At 37.6% G+C, this 20,444-nt stretch overlaps 1 protein-coding gene and 1 long non-coding RNA gene across 17 annotated transcripts in view; one reads left to right on the forward strand and one right to left on the reverse strand.

The window, feature by feature from the left end:
- Positions 1-20,444, forward strand: part of LOC144309468 (outer dynein arm-docking complex subunit 2-like) — a 262,922-nt gene that overhangs the window by 83,173 nt on the left and 159,305 nt on the right. For all 15 annotated transcript variants that reach the window (XR_013375457.1, XM_077890546.1, XM_077890550.1 and 12 more), the window contains 6 exons: positions 9,345-9,491; positions 10,108-10,317; positions 13,051-13,293; positions 13,816-13,926; positions 15,884-16,038; positions 17,585-17,827. Coding sequence is in view for 14 of the 15 variants with exons in the window: in XM_077890546.1 (XP_077746672.1) it covers positions 9,345-9,491; positions 10,108-10,317; positions 13,051-13,293; positions 13,816-13,926; positions 15,884-16,038; positions 17,585-17,827 (1,109 nt within the window). In the remaining variant the exon portion in view is untranslated. The remainder of the gene's footprint in view (positions 1-9,344; positions 9,492-10,107; positions 10,318-13,050; positions 13,294-13,815; positions 13,927-15,883; positions 16,039-17,584; positions 17,828-20,444) is intronic.
- LOC144309472 (uncharacterized) overlaps positions 14,635-20,444 on the reverse strand; it is a 183,875-nt gene continuing 178,065 nt past the window's right edge. For both annotated transcript variants that reach the window (XR_013375461.1, XR_013375460.1), the window contains exons 3-4: positions 15,598-15,689; positions 14,635-14,805 (exon numbers count right to left, since the gene is read on the reverse strand). This is a non-coding gene — a long non-coding RNA (uncharacterized LOC144309472). The remainder of the gene's footprint in view (positions 14,806-15,597; positions 15,690-20,444) is intronic.

The raw sequence follows: 20,444 nt of genomic DNA on the forward strand, positions 1-20,444 counted from the left end.
GGATGTTCCTGTTATCTTGATTGTGGTGATGGTTTCACAGATGTACGCATGTGTCCCAACTCGTTTTTTGCATATCAGTTCCACCTCAATCTATTTTAAACAAGAAACAATATATGCACAATGAAGTTAGAGAAGTATTACAATGAAATTTTAAAATTTAAAGAGAAATAATGAAAAGTAATAAACTGACCAAGCTTGGTTTGAATAAAAAAAAAATTTTGTAGCTACTTACACAAAGCAAATACTAGTTTACACTCAATTAGTAATATACCAATGATTTTTGACCTTGAACACAGTGAAATCAGCCAGGCTCCTAAAAACTAAACAAAGCAAAAATCTCAATGCTCAGGTAATATTCATGGAAGTTTTAAACCAATTGGTGTGAAGTGGGATCTAGGCAGATTGTCTTTAAAATCTTTCCAGGGTGTTAAAATTATTTGTTTAGAAATAAGGTTCATTGTTACAAATTCTCACTAATCTACAGTCTTTTTTTATTTTGGCCAATTCCAAATGGGGAGAGAATGTATCTTTTTTATATATATAAATTTATTTTTTATTGGTGTTCAATTTGCCAACATATAGAATAACACCCAGTGCTCATCCCATCATGTGCCCCCCTCAGTGCCCGCCACCCAGTCACCCTCACCCCCCGCCCACCTCCCCCTCCACCACCCCTAGTTCGTTTCTCAGAGTTAGGAGTCTCTCATGTTCTGTCTCCCTTTCTGATATTTCCCACTCATTTTTTTCTCCTTTCCCCTTTGCTCCCTTTCACTACTTTTTATATTCCCCAAATGAACGAGACCATATAATGTTTGTCCTTCTCCGATTGACTTATTTCACTCAGCATAATACCCTCCAGTTCCATCCACATCGAAGCAAATGTTGGGTATTTGTCGTTTCTAATTGCTGAGGAATATTCCATTGTATACATAGACCACATCTTCTTTATCCATTCATCTTTCGATGGACACCGAGGCTCCTTCCACAGTTAGGCTATTGTGGACATTGCTGCTAGAAACATCGGGGTGCAGGTGTCCCGGCGTTTCACTGCATCTGTATCTTTGGGGTAAATCCCCAGCAGTGCAATTGCTGGGTCGTAGGGCAGGTCTATTTTTAACTCTTTGAGGAACCTCCACACAGTTTTCCAGAGTGGCTGCACCAGTTCACATTCCCACCAACAGTGCAAGAGGGTTCCCTTTTCTCTGCATCCTCTCCAACGTTTGTGGTTTCCTGCCTTGTTAATTTTCCCCATCCTCACTGGTGTGAGGTGGTATCTCATTGTGGTTTTGATTTGTATTTCCCTGATGGCAAGTGATGCAGAGCATTTTCTCATGTGCATGTTGGCCATGTCTATGTCTTCCTCTGTGAGATTTCTCTTCATGTCTTTTGCCCATTTCATGATTGGATTGTTTGTTTCTTTGGTGTTGAGTTTAATAAGTTCTTTATAGATCTTGGAAACTAGCCCTTTATCTGATACGTCATTTGCAAATATCTTCTCCCATTCTGTAGGTTGTCTTTTAGTTTTGTTGACTGTATCCTTTGCTGTGCAAAAGCTTCTTATCTTGATGAAGTCCCAATAGTTCATTTTTGCTTTTGTTTCTCTTGCCTTCGTGGATGTATCTTGCAAGAAGTTACTGTGGCCGAGTTCAAAAAGGGTGTTGCCTGTGTTCTTCTCTAGGATTTTGATGGAATCTTGTCTCACATTTAGATCTTTCATCCATTTTGAGCTTATCTTTGTGTCTGGTGCAAGAGAGTGGTCTAGTTTCATTCTTCTGCATGTGGATGTCCAATTTTCCCGGCACCATTTATTGAAGAGACTGTCTTTCTTCCAATGGATAGTCTTTCCTCCTTTGTCGAATATTAGTTGACCATAAAGTTGAGGGTCCACTTCTGGGTTCTCTATTCTGTTCCATTGATCTATGTGTCTGTTTTTGTGCCAGTACCACACTGTCTTGATGACCACAGCTTTGTAGTACAACCTGAAATCTGGCATTGTGATGCCCCCAGCTATGGTTTTCTTTTTTAAAATTCCCCTGGCTATTCAGGGTCTTTTCTGATTCCACACAAATCTTAAAATAATTTGTTCCAACTGAGAGAAGGTATCTTGTGTGAATTTGCATATTCCTGATTAGTAGTGAAGTTGATAAATATTTTCATGTGTCCAATAGCCATTGCATTGTATATCTTGCCTATTTTTCTGTGGTTGTGTTTTGAATCTTAATACAAATTAACCCTTTGTTATAGTATTTGTAAGTATTTTCTTTCAGTTTCTCATGTCTTTTTATCTACTCTTCTGTTTGAAAACTTTAAAATTGTACATTAGTAAATATATTGATTTTCCTTCATAGCTTATAAAATTTTGTGTATTAAGAGCTAAGAAGATTTTTCTGATGTCATTTCAAGAGAACAAAAATTTTTTATTTCCTCCTTGTAGGTTTATAGTTTTAAAAAAATGTTTAGAAGTTGCTTCTATCTTGATGTCATTTTATGTATAGTGTGAGGCAGGGATCTAATTTTACTTTTTTTTTTCTTTGATGGAGATTCAGTTGTATCAACACAGATAATTGGCTTCTCCACTCTTTCCTCAAGTGATCTGAGATATTACCTATATCAAGTATTGTCATCTCATATGTGAGAGTTTCTTTCTGGATCCTTCTCTATTACATTGAGTTATTTGGATGCTCCCATGCCAGGCCCATGCTGTTTTAATTACTGCTACTTTGGTGTATTTTAATACTTGATTGGCCAGAGAGTTTTCTTAAATTCTTTAAAACTACTTTTTGCATATTTTCCATTCCAGATCATTTTTAGAAAAGTTGAAAATCAAATAAAAAAAAAAACCCTCAAAAATGCTACCGGGGATTTTGGCTGGTCTACATGAATTTATAAATTATTTTGGATAAATTGCAATTTTTTCAAGCTTTTATTTAAATTCCAGTTAGTTAACCACAGTGTAATATTAGCTTCAGGTGTACAACTTAGTGATTCAGCACTTAAATACAACACCCGGCGTCCATCACAACAAATGCTCTCCTTAATCCCCATCCCCTACTTAACACCTCCCTGCCTCCCCCCTCCCTTCTGGTAGCCATCAGTTTGTTCTTTCTAGTTAAGAGTCTGTTTCTTTTTCTTGGTTTTCCTTTCTTCCCACCCCCATGTTCATTTTTTTTAATTCTTAAATTCCACATATGAGTGAAATCCTATGGTATTTGTCTTTCTCTAACTGACCTATTTCAATTAGCATTATACTCGCTCTATCCATGCCATTGCAAATGGCAAGATTTCACTCTTTTGATGGCTGAGTAATATTCCGTTGTATATATGCCACATCTTCTTTATCCATTCATCAGTCAATGGACATTTGGGCTTTTTCCATAATTTGGCTATTGTTGATAATGCTGCTATAAATATTCCCTTTTTCCATTCCCTTTGAATTAGTATATTTGTATCCTTTGGTTAATGCTGCTATTTCCTGTATTATAATTTTATCCATTCTGACTGGTGTGAGGTGATATCTCATTGTAGTTTTAATTTGTATGTCCCTAATGATGAGTGATGTTGAAAATTTTTTAATGTGTGTCTGTTGGCCATCTGGATATCTTCTTTGGAGAAATGTCTGTTTATATCTTCTTTCCATTTTTTAATTGGGTTGTGTTTTGGGTGTTGAGTTTTATAAATTCTTTATAGATTTTGGATACCAACTCTTTGTCAACTCGTATGTCATTTGTAAAAATCTTTTCCCATCCCATAGGTTGCCTTTTAGTTTTATTGATTGTTTCCTTTGCTGTGTAGAAGCTTTTTATCTGATGAAGTTCCAGTAGTTAATATTTGCATTTATTTTCCTTGCCTCAAGAGAAGCTGATGTCAAAGGTTAGGGCTGATGTCAAAGAGGTTGCTGCCTGTGTTCTCCTCTAGGATTTTAATGATTTCCTGTCTCACATTTAGGTCTTTAATCCATCTTGAATTTATTTCTGTGGATGGTGTAAGAAAAAGATCTACTTTCAATCTTTAGCATGTCGCTGTCCAGTTTTTCCAACACTTTGTTGGAGAGACTATCTTTTTTCCATTAGATATTCTTTCTTGCATTGTCAAAGATTAATTGACCATATAGTTGTGGGCTTGCAAATTTTAATATCATTCAGTTATCCTATTCAGGAACATGGTATGACCATTCATTTATTTTTAAATTTGTATGTATTTTAGTAAAACTTAATAGCTTCTTTTCCACATATTTTCAACATACTGTGAGATTTACTCCTTGATATTTTTGTTATTATTTTGCTAATACTGGCATGGGAACATTTTTCAAATTATGCATTGTGATTTGTTATTCCTAGTGTATGGGGGAGTTACTCATTTTTAATGTGGCCCTTATATCCACTTTATTGAGCTATTTTTATTAATTATCATAATTATTCAGTATAGTCTTCCAAATCTTTTTAGAAAGGCAGTTATATTTGCTACAAATTTTTCCTCATTGCAGTGACTAGGACATTCCAGCAGATTATCTATTTCTGTAAATGTTCCATGTCTGTTTAAAAGGAATGTGTAGGGAATGCTTGCATTGTTCCTTACCCATTCCCAATAAAAATTCTCAGCAAGCTTGTAATACAACAGTTTGAGTCTAATTTCTTTTTTCCTCTGGAACAATATTTTCTCATTTTCTTTCCTGGAGTTCTATTGAGTCTCATCTCTTGAGTCTTAGGTTTATGAGTGCTGAATCATCAGTATAAAGCCAGTTTGCAAATAAACAGAAAGCAAAGCAATATATTTTACTATTTTGACTTACGTGCTCATATGCCATTCACTCTGAGCATTGACTTTTTACCATTTCTCATCCTGGGACATGAAGAGTATCTGTAAGCCAACCTCTGTGCTGGGTGCCAGGCCCTCTGTCATCATTAATAAACAGTCACTGGCAGGCTTCACTTTTCTTGCTCTCTGAGTGGCATATTTGGAGGAAAAAATGCTGAAATCATTGAAAGTCAGTTGGATGGCTGTGTGATGGCTGTATCTCCTCACCAGGTCTCACCCACTGCCCCTTGATTACAGACGGTGGGGAGCAAAAGAAGGGCCTCCACTCCCGATTGTGCCTCTGACTGCCTTCTTATCTCACTGTCACCATGTGGGACTCTACAGGAAGCTCCAAATGATGGCTCTGGGAGCATGTAGCCTATCAGAGTTTCGTCTACTTGTTTTATAGTATCCTTTTCTGAATCAAGTTACTTGAAGTCTTTATGACACAAATAAGTATCCTTGACCTCTTAATCCCAGTTACCTCCTCTCTGGATAGCTGTAGTAACCTGCATGGTCTCCATATGTTCCATCTGCCCCCTCCCTACAGGGGGCCCTTTAGCTGGAATGATCTTTTAAAAATGTACGCAACTCATGTGAGTCCTCCCACTCTCCTCCAAAACAATACCCTTGAATATTTCCTATTAATCTTGAATGAAGATTAAAATCCTCAACCTGGCCTATGGGTGCAGCAGATTCCTTTGCCCACTTAATTTTTTAGCTCATCTTGGATCATTTGCCACCCAGGCTCTGGGTCTCAGCCACACTGGCCTTCGTTAGGTCTTAAACAGGCCATGTTCCAATCCTCCTTAGGGTTTTACACATACTGTTTCCTCTGACTGGTGTGCCTTTCATCATGTCCGACCTCCTTCACCAGGGAAGGCTCCTACTCTGTCCACACTTCAGTCCAGACATAGTTTCCTCAGGGAAACTTTTCCTGATGTCCTGGCCTAGAGTCCCCTGTTGCAAACATCCATAACCCTGTGCCACTTTTCTGTATAACACTTCTTAAAGTTTTCATTTATTTGGATGGGCTTAACAATTAAGATCTTTCTTCTCCACTAAGCTTTATGAGCTCCACGAGGCAAAAACTAGATCTGTTTTTGTCTACCAGGATGTCTCTAGTTCCTGGTATCAGACATGGTGAATAACTGCAAATTTGTTGAATGAAAGAATTAAAAAATGGTTGGATGGTTGGAGGCATCTGGCTCCCTGATTTAGTCTCAGATACATTCTTCATCTCAATTTCATAAGCATTTATTTCTCTTTTATCAGCAGTAAGAGGATTGGAGGTAGATATTACTCTATGTACCAGATAAGGTAATACTTTTTTTTTCAAAGATGTTATTTAAAACACTGAGAAACATTGTTTAGAAGAGTGCCTATTGATCTTGTCTTTCCAAAAGAAATTTTGAGAAAAATGAAGGAAAAAGCAAGATCTCTTCAACTTTCACATATTAGCAACATGATTGTGATAATGATAATGAACAAAGGCCTCCCAGTCTCAGAAAGGAATGTGAACTGCGAAGTATCTGAAGGCTGACAGAGCCTGGAAATGTCTGAGAAGACGCAGGGGCAGGATGACAACTAGCAAAACAACTTGCATTAATTTAAGAAGTGGAAAAGCTTATTGGAAGCATTCTTCAAAACCCTTCAGAAACTAGTAAAATAATATTTTACTATGTTTTCTCCAGCTCTTAAAACTTCACAAATGCAAATACATGATAAAATGTGAAAATAAGTATTGGCAACTAATTACATTCTCAGGGGAGATTTAATTGAAAAATAAGCATATTTGCACTGCTTCTTCTTAGTAAGATGTTTATGGCATCTGGTCAAAGTAGAACAAACATTTGAAAATCCTTTGACATAGCTGGTATTTAAAGAATAGCAATTGGCTAACATTTGTGGCTCTGTATGTTGAATATTTTGGCTCCCATTCGCTGGTATTCATTCTGAAAGATTTATAATCCTTTGGGGAGTGTGGTCAGTGACAAGAGTAGAACTAAATCCTGAAATGTGGAAAAACTAACTTTCCCTAATATAAAACTGTTCTAAAAAAAAAACTCTCAAGTCTATGAATATGTTTCCAGATTTTCAGAAAAAAAGCTGCTGATTTACAGAGTTTTTTTCTATAAGGATCTAACTTCTCAATGATAAAAGAAAATTTTCCATCCTTTGGCTTCAAAAGTGGCTTAGAGATCATTTAGAAAAATATAGTGTCTTACCTTTTGGGCATCTACCACAAGTACACAATTCCTTAAAATTGTTATGTCATTGGTTATGGTGCATATGATGAAATCAAGCACACAAGATAGAAATAATCTAGAAGAGAAAAATTAAGAGACCTCGAAATGAAATAGGAAAGAATGACTGTGCGGAATGTGTAAGTAGGAAAGTGCTACCAAAGAAAATACAATGCAAGTATAGCAGTCAAGAAAGTCCTCTATCACACACCACTGAGAACGCCAGGACAGCATGCTCTGCCTCGGAGTTTGGTGTGTGTGTGTGGACTCTGTTGGCTTGACTGAGGCATGACATGCTGTTTGATACCTTCTTGCTTTCAAGTCATGCTTGAGTCTGAAGGCACTGCCTAAAGAACTCTATCTGAAGCTCCTGGTTTGCATTTTTAAACTTTTCATGTGGGAGCCCACCCAGCTCTCCTCCTCCAGGTACACCAGGGGAATTTTTGGGCTCCTTTTAACCCAATTAAATTCAACAAAAGAATTGTTAAATAATTGTTTCTCTCGCTTTCTCTTTTTTTTTTTATATATTATGATTAGCATTTAGATTCTTCTTTATGATTTATGAAATATCTGCCTTCTGTTTTTAAAAAGAAAGGCATCAAAAGTGCTAATGTGTGTTTGAAGAGGTCCTGTACCCCAAAACAAGGGAGATTATAAAATTGAATGTAATAAGGATTTACTATTTTATGTTTCAAAATGAACTGTAGGACGATTGGTGGTGGTAAAAATTTCTCTTGATATAAACAAAGACATTAAAAGCTATGGGAAGAAAACTCCTTATTTTCAATGTAAATAGTAAAGTGAAGGCTTTTGCCATTCTCAACTTCATCTTGAATATAGAGGACAGCCTGGATTACTCAGGAAGAAAATTAATATGAAAAGCAGACTGACAATGGTTTCAGCACAGGATAGTGGTTTGTAATATTTTTAGAGATGTGGAGGGGCTTTTATGGACGCATTAAGAGGAAAGGCTGAAGTCTAAACCTTTCTATCTTTTTGATGCTTGCCCTCTTATAATCCCATTTCAGCTTATTTTAAAAGTAACACATCATGTTGTATTCACAAAAGGATTTGTGTGTGTGTGAGATATGAAGGAGGAGGTTGGGCTGCTTGGATATAATTTCCACTTTTGTGTAAATGTATATATTGTATCTATGAACATGTATCTGTAATATAGCAATATAAAGTCATAATCAGCAAATGAGAATAAACATATTTTGTAGGTGTCTTTCTTCAAAAAGGAAAGAGATTTATTTGAGGCCATTCATACTGTGTTTTGAGGTAGAGACCGAAGGCCATCTTTCATGAGCACCTTTTACAAAAATAGTTTATCCTTAGCTCCATTAGAAACATTGCTCTTGTGTCTTATGAACTATTTCGGTGCTTATACTGGAACTCTTATTTACCATCCCGTCTTAATAGGAGGAGAAGTAATATGTACTATGTTGCATCCATCAGAAGATTTTTTAAAGCATTAATGATGGGTGGACATTGCTTAAGAATTCCTGCAATGAATTCTGATTATAATTTCCTGGTGCATCTGTTTCACTGATCAATCATTACATTCTTTTAAATTCTCCCAGATTGTTTTACCTTAAAGGAGCCATTCCCCACTACCTTTTACAGCTGGTGATTAGCCAAGCAGACATTGATCACATGATTCTCAACACTGGGACAGCATTTTGCATGCGATACTGAAGGCTACCTTTTTGTCCTTTATCCATACACGGAGTCATCTCCAGTTCCTAATGGGCTCGCCACCTCCTTCCCAACCCCATGGCCCCTCTCCCACTTAATCCTGGTCCCAGCATGGTTTGTTGTACTGCTTCCCACATGGTTTCCCTTTCCTCAGGTTTTTCCCTGTTCCAGACTGTTCTACATACATCTGTGAGAATAATTTCCAGACACGGTTTGGATTGCACAGTATGCTGTTCAAGAACTCCAGGGACGGCCTGTTACCTCTGCATAAAACTTACATTCCTCAGTGGATTTCTCAAGGCTTGCCCCTCGACTCTATTTAATGTACTAATACCACCTAATGCTCTAGCTGTTTAAAGCAGACAGACCACCTTTAAATGTTGACTCTTAATTGGAATAATGTTTTATGATACTCTGTAAAGCTTTTTTGTGCTTCAACTCTACATGATTCATTTAACAAATTATAACCCACTCGGAGAACTTAAAAAAATTTAACATGCCATGTATGGGGAGACACATTTCCCAGTTCATGGATTCATAACCATTAAGGAAATTTCTATAGAAGCGTGATCTTATTTAACCTTTCCATGGCCTTGCGTTTCGTAGGAAGGAAAAGAGATAGCTACAGTGATTGCATTGCGTTCAATAAAAGATTTCAACTTGGCGCAAGAGACCTGCCAGTTGGCAATCAGAGATGTTGGAGGCCTTAAAGTTTTGATAAATTTACTGGATACTGATGAATTCAGATATAAGGTGAGTGGCTTACCTCACGTGGGTGATGAGCCTTGTTCATACCTCTTTGTGCTTCTCTTTTTACTGATACGTCTCTGCTACCTCTGCCTAGTTCTTTTCTTTGCCTGCTCATCTCACTGATAGCTTGTTCCTTTTGTTCGCTGCTCTTCTCTTCTTGGCTGTGCTTTATCTTCTGGTTCATTTCCAGAACCTTTTCTATGTGCTTCTTAAATGATGAATGTTTGTCTGCATAATTGAAGGAAAATAAGGAGGCTATGTGTAACACCTGGGAACAGAAGGCATTTCCTTTAAAAACTTCATGAGGGGGATCCCTGGGTGGCGCAGCGGTTTGGCGCCTGCCTTTGGCCCAGGGCGCGATCTTGGACACACGGGATCGAATCCCACGTTGGGCTCCCGGTGCATGGAGCCTGCTCCTCCCCCTGCCTGTGTCTCTGCCTCTCTCTCTCTCTCTCTCTGTGTGTGACTATCATAAATAAATTAAAAAAAAAATAAATAAAAATAAAAATAAAAACTTCATGAGGGAAGGATTTGAGGTAGACTTGGAATTTTTAAAACTCTAGGACTGGTTATGTATTAAGCACTTATTTTCACCTCTAACTCCTATTTTCTCATTTAGATTGGTTCATTAGAAATCCTAAAGGAAATCAGTCATAATCCTCAAATCAGACGTAATATTGTTGACCTTGGGGGCTTACCAATTATGGTTAATATACTTGATTCTCCACATAAGAGACTGAAATGCCTGGCAGCTGAGACAATCGCAAATGTTGCCAAGTTTAGAAGAGCCCGACGGGCAGTGAGACACCATGGAGGCATTACCAAACTGGTGAGTACCTCTGCCATTGTCATCAGCACACCACCTGCCACCAAGATGTCACCTCTCTGCTGTCCTTCCTGGCCACTCCTGGATGTTAAATAACCATAGGTGTGTTCCAGGAACCTTCTTTGGTATAACGTCCTCAAAAACTGTTTTTGTGTATTCACATTAGCAACTGGCCAGAAAACAGGTCTGATCTTATTTTTCAAAGATATATACATCTAAATAAGAGATGTAATTTACACCTACCACATTGGTAGGGAGATGTTTATGTGTGTGTGTAATGTCGGGAAGTGTAGTCCATGCTCTCTGCTCTGGTGAGCTCACCATGAGGACTGCCTCCCAAGGAGACTGTCAGAGCAACAGACATTTATTCATCTCATTGTTACTTATGATAGTGACAACTGAAAACTATGTTTACCATATGAGATCAGTAAAATAATATGAAGTGTATCTCGAGGAAACATGCATCATCAGCTATCAGTATATAATATTATATAAAATTATGACAGGATCAAAACCTGATTGACACATATGACTCCAATTTTCAAAGACTTACCTAACAAGTATATAACAAGTTTTCTATAAAAACATGTGAAATAAATACACAAAATTGTACGCAGGTGTTTCCTCTGAAATAACTACCAATTTTTCTTCATATTTTTCCATATTTGCCAATTTATTGTGTATTATTTTTATAATTTAAAAAATGATTATATCAATAACTGTCACTGAAAGAAATAAGTGAACATTCTGTTCAACACTCATGTCAAGAAAACGTAGGGCATTAAGGAAATGCATTTTCATCCACCTTCCAAAGGATCTTGTGTTCCTCCTATAGCATTTACATACTGGACAGTCTCCACTTCTATAGTTTGAGTTCCTTGAGATAAGAGATGTGTCTTACTTATCTTACTGTCATCTACAGCACTTAGCCCAGTACCCTACACATATGAAAGGTTAATAAATATACATTGAATCAATATGCATTTAATAGGAATGCATACACAGTGAAATGTGTTTAGAAATTTACTGAGAGATTCTGTGTACGGATCTTCCTTGATTTACAATGGAGTTATATGTCCAGATAAACCCATTGTAAGTTGAAAATACCGTAAGTTGAAATGCATTTAAGTTGAAATGCATTTAATACAGCTAACATACTGAATATCACAGATTAGCCTTGCCTACCTTAAACATGCTCAAAATACTTAGCCTCTAGTTGGGCAAAATTATCTAACACAAAGCCTATTTTATAATAAAGCATTGATATCTCTTGTAATTTACTGAATCTGTACAGAAAGTGAAAACACAATGGCTACAGATTGGGAACAAAATGGTTGTAACCATATCAGTTGCTTACCCTTGTGATGTTGTGGCTGACAGAGCTGAGGCTTGCTGCCACTGCCCAGCATCACAAGAATGTAACATACATATTACTAGCTCAGATAAAATTCCAAATAGGATTTCTACTGAATGCATATCACTTTCACACCATAGTAAAGTTGAAAAATAAGTTGAACCATCATAAATTGGGGACCGTCTGATGTCACTTGTAATCTGTAGATCACAATAGAGTGTAATTATTTGCTTCAAAAATAAGATAGATTTATGGCTGCATAGATGGATAAATAGATGGTTAGCTATGAGATAAAACAAATGTGATAATGTTAATTATAGAATCTAGGGAATGTATACATTTTTTGCTGTATAATCACTGTACAACTCTTTCAGCCATTGTGTATGTTTGAAAATTTTTCATAATAAAATGTTGGGGAAAGGTAATTATTAGTATGATTATCAGTGTTCTGCTTAAGTAATGAAGTAATACATTAGGCTGATGTGGCTGTCTACTGGAATTATGAATAATGTATAGAATAAATGAATAATGTAACTTAAAACTATAAATTTTAGTAAATTTCTTTTATGAGAGTCTTATATATCACATTCGGGGACTTAGAATTTGGTACCTGAATTGCAATTACTTAGTCAAGATAATGCTACACATTTTAATATAATCTTACATGATAGCTAAGTTAGGAATGGGAAAGAAGAGTAATAGATCAACCATTAATAGACTTGTAATTACTAGGTTGAGAACACATCTGAGAAAGATCAGGATTGGTAATCCATTTTTGGTTTGCTAACAATATGAGGGTAGATGACATACAGATAAGAGTCCCTCACTAAAATGGGAAGAGAGGGAGATCACTCAGTACAGAGATGGAACAGTGGGCTTGTCATGACATCAGAGCAAGGGAATGGAGGTTAAAAGAAGAGCAGGCAGGAGGCCATTGACCACAGTGGGGTTTGGGCACTTAGATGGAGATAGATCTCGAAAGAGGCACACCTGGTAGAAACCTGGGCAGAAGTTAAGAATTCTGAGCAAGCAGAAAGAATGCATCCATGCAGGGAAGGATTGTAAGAACCCGGGCTGCAGATATAGTATACAAATCTTGTTAATATAAATGTAACAGCCATATTAATATTAATACAATCTTGGTGAGATTAAATTTCTTGTAGGAAGGAAATGTAAAGGCTCCCAGATCTGGAGGAAGATATATTTTGAAGGGTTCTGTTTCTTTGCTTTCACTGACTATTTCTGTGTAGTATGAAAATTAATTCGTAGAAGTATTCTTATTTTTGATAGAAGTTAGCTTGGTAGCAGCCCTGTAACTGTTGTGGGAAATGTTGTTTTATTTTAAAGATTCCCACATACATTGTATTTATCTGTTTTTGTAGGTCGCTTTACTGGACTGTGTACAGAGTTCAGCAGAACCAGCTCAATCAAGTCTGTATAATGCCAGAGATGTGGAAGTAGCTCGCTGTGTGGCACTGGCATTATGGAGCTGTAGTAAGAGTTATGCAAATAAAGAAACCATTCATAAAGCCGGCGGCATTCCTTTGTTGGCTCACTTACTGAAGACTTCTCATGAAAACATGCTAATTCCAGTGGTGGGGACATTGCAAGAATGTGCATCAGAGGTACTCAAGCCAGCTCTGCTTCCCTTGTTTTCATTTGCATTAACTTTTTTTTAGTTGAATAATAATTTTTAAGATTATTGTGACTGCTAAGGATTTTTTTTTGAGAAGTCAGCAGTTCTTTAGAGAAGATGAAACTAATAGAACATTAATTAAATGGTTACCTGTGTGATGTATTTTTTAAAATGTTGACTAAATTCTCTTATACAGTTGTGTTAATCTTGGACTTTAGTGTTTTTTAAGAAAGTTTGTTTGGCATACTTATTAGTAAATGTAAATAGATATTTATATTCATGCATTACACATGTAAATATTTAAATTTAAGGGATCCCTGGATGGCTCAGTGGTTTAGCACCTGCCTTTGGCCCAGGGTGTGATCCTGGAATCCTGGGATCAAGTCCCATGTGAGGCTCCCTGCATGGAGCCTATTTTTCCTTCTGCCAGTGTCTCTGACTCTCTTTCTCTGTGTCTCTCATGAATAAATAAATAAAATCTTTAAAAAAATATTTAAATTTGTATTCTTAGGAAAAGTACCGAGCTGCAATCAAAGCAGAAAGGATAATTGAAAATCTAGTCAAGAACCTAAATAGTGAGAATGAACAACTACAGGAACAGTGTGCCATGGCCATCTACCAGGTATGGTGGACTCCCCAGCAAAGTTGTGGTGTTCTTCATATAGTTAAGGTGGCATTTCTAAATATGAAGTTTCATTCTCTGGGGCTATGACTCAGGAATCTGCATTTTTAGCAAGAATCCCCAGGGATTTTTCTGCACACACAGGTCTGCATCACTGTGCTAATGATAGATGCCTGTGTATGTGAGAGAGAGAAGCCTGCTCCAACATATCTTGATTATGTACATTTCTAGAAGGTACTTATATATCTTTGTCTCCTAAAACAAGTTACTTAGTGTAAAATAGCTAAATATATGCATGGTGCCTTTATATTGCTTTTCAAGTACCCTGTTCAAACATACTGATCTTGGGAAATTTATCTTCTGCCAAGACAGATGGATGATGAATGAGTGTATGCTTGTGTATGTGTGTGTATTCCTGTTGTATCTTTTTATTATTTTAATCTTCATTAGCTTTTTGTGAGTTATGCATTTCATAGTACATCAGAAAAGGGAAGAAAAGGTAGCCTTGACAAATTAGTAGATGGCTGCTTACTGGCCATTCCAGCTTCTACCTATCAGAGAAATCAGAGCTGATTTCCTAGAGGAATACATTTTAAAATGTGCACAGTGACAGTATGCCAAAATGACAGAGTTAGAGAAAGGGGTTCATGTCAGTAGAGAATTGTATTAGTTTGCAAGGGCTGCCATAACAAAATACCATACACTGGGTGTCTTAAATAACAGAAATTTATTTCCTTATAGTTCTGGAGGTTACAAGTTTGAGATCAAGGTGTTGATAGTATTGCTTCCTTCTGGAGACTCTCTCCTTGGCTTGTAGATGGTCATCTTCATGTTCACATGTCTCCACATGTTCCTTCCTCTGTGTCCTAATATTTTCTTCTAAGGATACCAATCATATTGGGTTAGAGCCCACTTCAGTGACCTTTTTTAACCTTAATTACCTCTTTAAAGATTTTATCTTCAAATATGGTTACATTCTGAGGTACAGGGGTTAGGACTTTGACATATATCAGTTTTAAGGAAACACAACTCATAACAAGGATATATATAGCCTTGACTGGCATACATGCCTCATATGAGTAATTATGAAGGATTGGTTAGAAATAGTGATTAAGTTTTTAGAAGTTGCAATGTAAAAAACTGAAAATCATAAATAGAAGATAAAATGGCAGGTGCCTTGTGTGCATTTACTGTGAGGATTTCTTCTAGTGGCCCTCACAGATGATGCATGACATGCATCTGTATCATGTGGCCTCACAACCAACTGTATGCCTAGGATGATAACATATATATGCACCAAATTTAGCATCTTTTTTCTCTCAAACCTGGGAATCATGATAAGCTGGGAACATCTATGCAGTACATATTTACTTCAAAAGATGACACGAACATGGATAAACATAATACTTATCTCAAAGGATAAGTATTACACAAACTTCTGGACAAATATATCTGAATATAATGCCATTTGCTGTTGATATAACTAACTGTTCAGAGCATAGGAACTCTATTAGGGAAATGCTCATCTCTTAGATTTGGGGGCAGAAGCATTGAAGATCAGGCTAAAGCTTTATCACTCAGCTATCTTTTCTATACTTTCCCGAGACTGGGGATTGCATGACTGCAGAAATTCTCTGTCCATGCATGTGGTATTCTAGATTTCTTACCAACCTCTCTTTCTGTCTTCATGGAAGCCCACACTACCTCAGAACAGCTTGGAAGAATTTCCAAGCATGTAGAAAGTTCTAGACATTGCCAAAATCCTGTAAGGGAAGAGAGACACTGTCAGATAACTGCCAATATAAAGGAGAATTATATTTTACTTGGAGGCCCCTTCAGAAAATGATACTCTCTGAAAAGAAGTTTTGTAGCCACCAGAATGTCAGCCTCTTTAGCAATCACTGGAAGCTTGATATGCCGTCATCACTGACAGCCTCTGATTTGACTTTTTGTGTAGTGTGCTGAAGATAAGGAAACCCGTGACCTGGTTAGACTGCATGGAGGACTTAAACCCCTGGCCAGTCTGCTCAATAACACTGACAATAAAGAACGGTTGGCTGCTGTCACTGGGGCAATATGGAAATGTTCCATCAGCAAAGAGAATGCGACCAAGTAAGAGAAGCCTTTCAATATTCTATAATAAAAACATGGCCATTGAGGAATAGCTGTATTCTTAACTCACTGAAACTACATTGTGTATAGTGAGTCCTTCAACTAACATCTTCTCTTATTAATATGTAAATTTTTAAAAAGATTTTATTTATTAGAGAGAGAGAGAGAGAGAGCATGAGTAAGGTGAGGGAAAGAGGAAGAGGGAGAAGTAGACTCTCCACTGAGTGGGGAGTCCAACATGGGGTTTGATCCCAGGATGCTAAGATTATGACCTGAGGCAAAGGCTGGCACTTAACCAACTGAGCTATCCAGGTGCCCCAATATATAAATGTTTCTAAATAAAAGTATGGATGCCTAAAATTTATGGCCATTAAACTACATTCCCATAATGTTATTTTAATAAAGAATCGGTCCTAATATAACTCCTATAGTTTTTATACATGTACCTTCTAGACCAATTTTGCAGAATCAAGGTATTTTTAGAAATGAAAGACTTCTACTTCCCATCCCACCACCTGGCAATGGTTTTCTGTGCCTCACTAAAGGACTTGCTGACATAGTCTGTGTGTTGAGTTCTTTTTTTGGGGGGCAGCTGTTTAAATTATAAGTATCTCTGATTTCTTGTAGAGAAAGGGTTGATGTGATGGTGAGGGGTTGAATTTCCCACTGAATCTTTAGAGATGGAAGTGGTTCCATTCTTTTTCCTTTTTTAAAGATAATTGAGTCAGCTGGATGCCAGTTAACCAGTTAAAGAGTAGTCATTTTCAAATTATTTCATTGAATTTTAAAATACTTGTAAACTGATTTATTTTAATCTTCAAATTTATCTCTTCATATACTTTTAGAGTTCTTATGCCCTATGATGGATATTCTGAGGCAACCCTTCTTTGTATCAATGTGATGATTTTTTTTTAAGATTATATATTTACCTGAGAGAGAGAGAGAGAGAGAGAGAGAGAAAGTATGCATGTGTGGGGAGAGGGTGAGAGGGAGAGAGAGAATCTCAAGCAGACTCCCCACTGAGCATGGAGCCCAACTTGGGGGCATGATCTCTGAGTGTTGAGATCATGACCTGCACTGAAATCGAGAGTCAGATGCTCAATCAGCTGAGCCACCCAAGTGCCCCTCAGTGTGATGATTTAACAAGAAATTCACATCTTACTTAACAGAAGATAGATTTATTTTTGCTTTGTTCATGTAAAATAGTCTCTGTGACATGGGAAAAACACTTGTAGAATAGTAGAACTGCTGACACTGTCATTTGGAAGAAGTTGTAGTTGTCTTAGAGACTGTATAGTATAGTGATTAAAGGTGCAGATGGCTAGATATGGATGCCAGCATCGCTGTGTACCAAGCTTCAAATGAGCTTTCTGAGAATGGGGATTGTGGTCGTACTTGCATCATAGGGTTTTTGTAAGGACTGAGTGAGCATATGGTTGGCATTTGGCAATTTTGTGCTATTAATATTATCAGCTGATTTTATACCAAAAGTAATATCGTTCCTCTCTTTCCCTCGCCCTATCTCTTTTTCTTGTGATGAACTTAGGTTTCGAGAATACAAAGCCATTGAAACTTTGGTGGGACTTTTAACTGACCAGCCTGAAGAAGTACTTGTGAATGTGGTTGGTGCATTGGGAGAATGTTGTCAGGAATATGAAAACCGTGTCCTTGTCCGGAAATGTGGTGGCCTTCAACCACTCGTAAACCTCCTTGTTGGAATAAACCAAACTCTTCTTGTCAATGTCACAAAAGCAGTTGGTGCTTGTGCAGTAGAACCTGAAAGTATGATGTAAGTAGCTTCACAACTGAAAGATTTTATTTGAGAGTGTTAGGGGAAATGCTCAGGTCATAATAGAATAGTGTCATCACTTAGAATTGGCGTGCATAAATGGTGAAAAAGTAAAATGGATTTACTTATAAATAACCACAAGATTATCAGTCATGAGTTACAGAGCCACATTGTTCCTTTGGATGAGCTGGAGGGCTGAGGCTGGGCATATTGGGAGGACTTAACATTCCCAGTAATTAATATCCCACCTGGAAACCTTCATATAATCAACAAAATTTTTCTCTGCTTCCTAAGGAAGAATTATCCATCTATCTAACTGAGACCCTAGGTAGTTCTAGATGGCATTCTCACAATATCCTTGTTTCTCAATTCAATTCAGCAAACATATTTTAAGCACCTAACAAGTTAGCTGTGAACTAACAAGGGAAAGAGACAAAGAATTTTAAGCTGTGATCTTGTTCCTTAAGCAAATTTTTGTCTAATTAGGAAGAAAAGACTTAAATGTTGTACAACGTAAGAACAATAGCAAGATTATATAGAGATTATATATACATACATAAATATATATTTAAAAATATAAACATTTGTGTATAAATTAAATGTAAATGTATTTACATGAAATATGATTGTGTGTGTGTGTGTGTGTGTGTGTGTGTGTGTGTGTGTGTGTGTGTGCAGAAAGGCAAGAATCCATATGGGCCAAATATTGTATGAGGGTTATCCGGAGAACCAGAACCAACAGGATGAGAAAGGTGGGAGGAGTAGGGGGGATAGATTTAAGGAATTGGTTCAGGTGATTGCGGAGGCTTGGCAAGACCCAAGGCTGCAGGCTGGAGACTCAGGAAAGAGCGGCATTTTGAGGTCAAAAGCAGTTTGCTGGCAGAATTCCTTCTTGCTCAGAGGAAGTCAGCCTTTTTTTCTACTAAGGCCTTCTGATTGGATGAGGCCCACTAAGTCATGGAGGATTATCTGCTATACTCAAAGTCCACCAATTTAAGTATCAATCTCATCCCAGAAAACACCTTCACAGAAATATGCAAAACAATGTTTGAGCAGGGGCGCCTGGGTGGCGCAGTTAGTTGATCACTTGACTCTTGATCTCAGCTCAGGTCATGATCTCAGGGTTGTGAGATCAAGTCCCACATCAGGCTCTATGTTGAGTATGGGTCCTGCTTGAGATTCTCCCTCTTGCTCTGGTCCCCCTGCTGGCATGTATGCTCCCTCTCTCTCTCTCTCTCTCTCTCTCTCTCTCAAAAAAATTTTTTTTGATCAAGTATCTGGGCATCCCTTAACCCAGCTAAGTTGACACATCAACATTAACCATCACATATCCACCCCTTGTCAACTTGGTACCCACTCATGCATCTCCTTAAACCACACTTAATCTCCATAGAAAGATAATAAAAGATAATAACAAGGCCATATTCCTGCCTACCACTATACAACTATCCAGTGTACCACTGAAAATGCACTTAGCCCTTTTCTTAGAAGAGGAAGCAAAGTTCTTGGATGATGTTTATTCTTTTCCTTGATATTCTATAAATACACTGATGTAAAGTTCATCATACTTAAAAACTATGATAGAAAGTTAATGTCTCATTTACATGATAAGAGGATAAGAGGGAAGAAAAGAAACACACACACACACACACACATAATCCATAACAAAATAAGGAGTATTTGTGACAATCACAGTACTTATTCTGTAACCGGCCATGTGGTCATAGCTTGTATTTACAACTACCTTCTTTCATGACCCATTCCATATTCCCTTTGCTTTCAGCAAGCACTTTAGCTGGTTGTGGTTCTTTACCTGGTGGGGTAACCCAAACCTTCATTCCTGAAGGTCTGGGCCATTAGTATTCCTGCCTAGAGTGGGTTGTTACAGTTTTCCATCTACCTTAATCACAGGGCATGGTAATACTTAAGAGATGCCCTGAGGGATCTCCTGTTTTCCAGATATAGTCTTCTTTACCTCCATTGTGGAGTAGCAGTCCCTTGATAATTGGGATCAGTCACCCCAGCCAACATAGTAACTCCCTCCATTGCTTATTGATATAGAGGCACGGGGAGGCCAGAGTGCCTGGGAGGCAGGTTTAACTTTCAATTCAGTGTAACCACTGTTGTGTCTCCTAGTGGAAGCATTCCTCCCTGTGGGACAAAGACCTCCAAACCAGCAAAGTATAAGGTCACAGGAACAGGAAGCAAAAAATTTGCTAGTGGATCAGTCACTAGGGGTAATAGTGAGTCATTTCCATTCCCTGATTCCTAGACCCATGAATCCTGGCTATGTATGAAAGAACACCAAGTTATTTGGCAATTGGTTAGCTCTATTGGCCTATCCTATATAATCCCAGAGATCTGACAACCTTCCTTCATTTCATCTTTTTCTGTCCACTTCAGTCCAGGAGAGCAGTGTTTATTAAGATGGTTGATTGGATCCATGAGTCACACCTATAATCTTTTAATCATATGACTCTCCTATGTATCTCCCATATCATTTCATTCTGATTCACTCCTTCATTCAGCTCTTCAGTATGTATGACCAGGCACCCAGGGCTGCTGTGTAAGGATATATCCTGCACAACTCTAGGGAGCACCATTCCCGTGGACGTAT

The sequence above is a fragment of the Canis aureus genome, unplaced genomic scaffold (genome assembly GCF_053574225.1).
Source record: "Canis aureus isolate CA01 unplaced genomic scaffold, VMU_Caureus_v.1.0 NW_027326412.1_RagTag, whole genome shotgun sequence".
NCBI classification, from domain to species: Eukaryota; Metazoa; Chordata; class Mammalia; order Carnivora; family Canidae; genus Canis; species Canis aureus.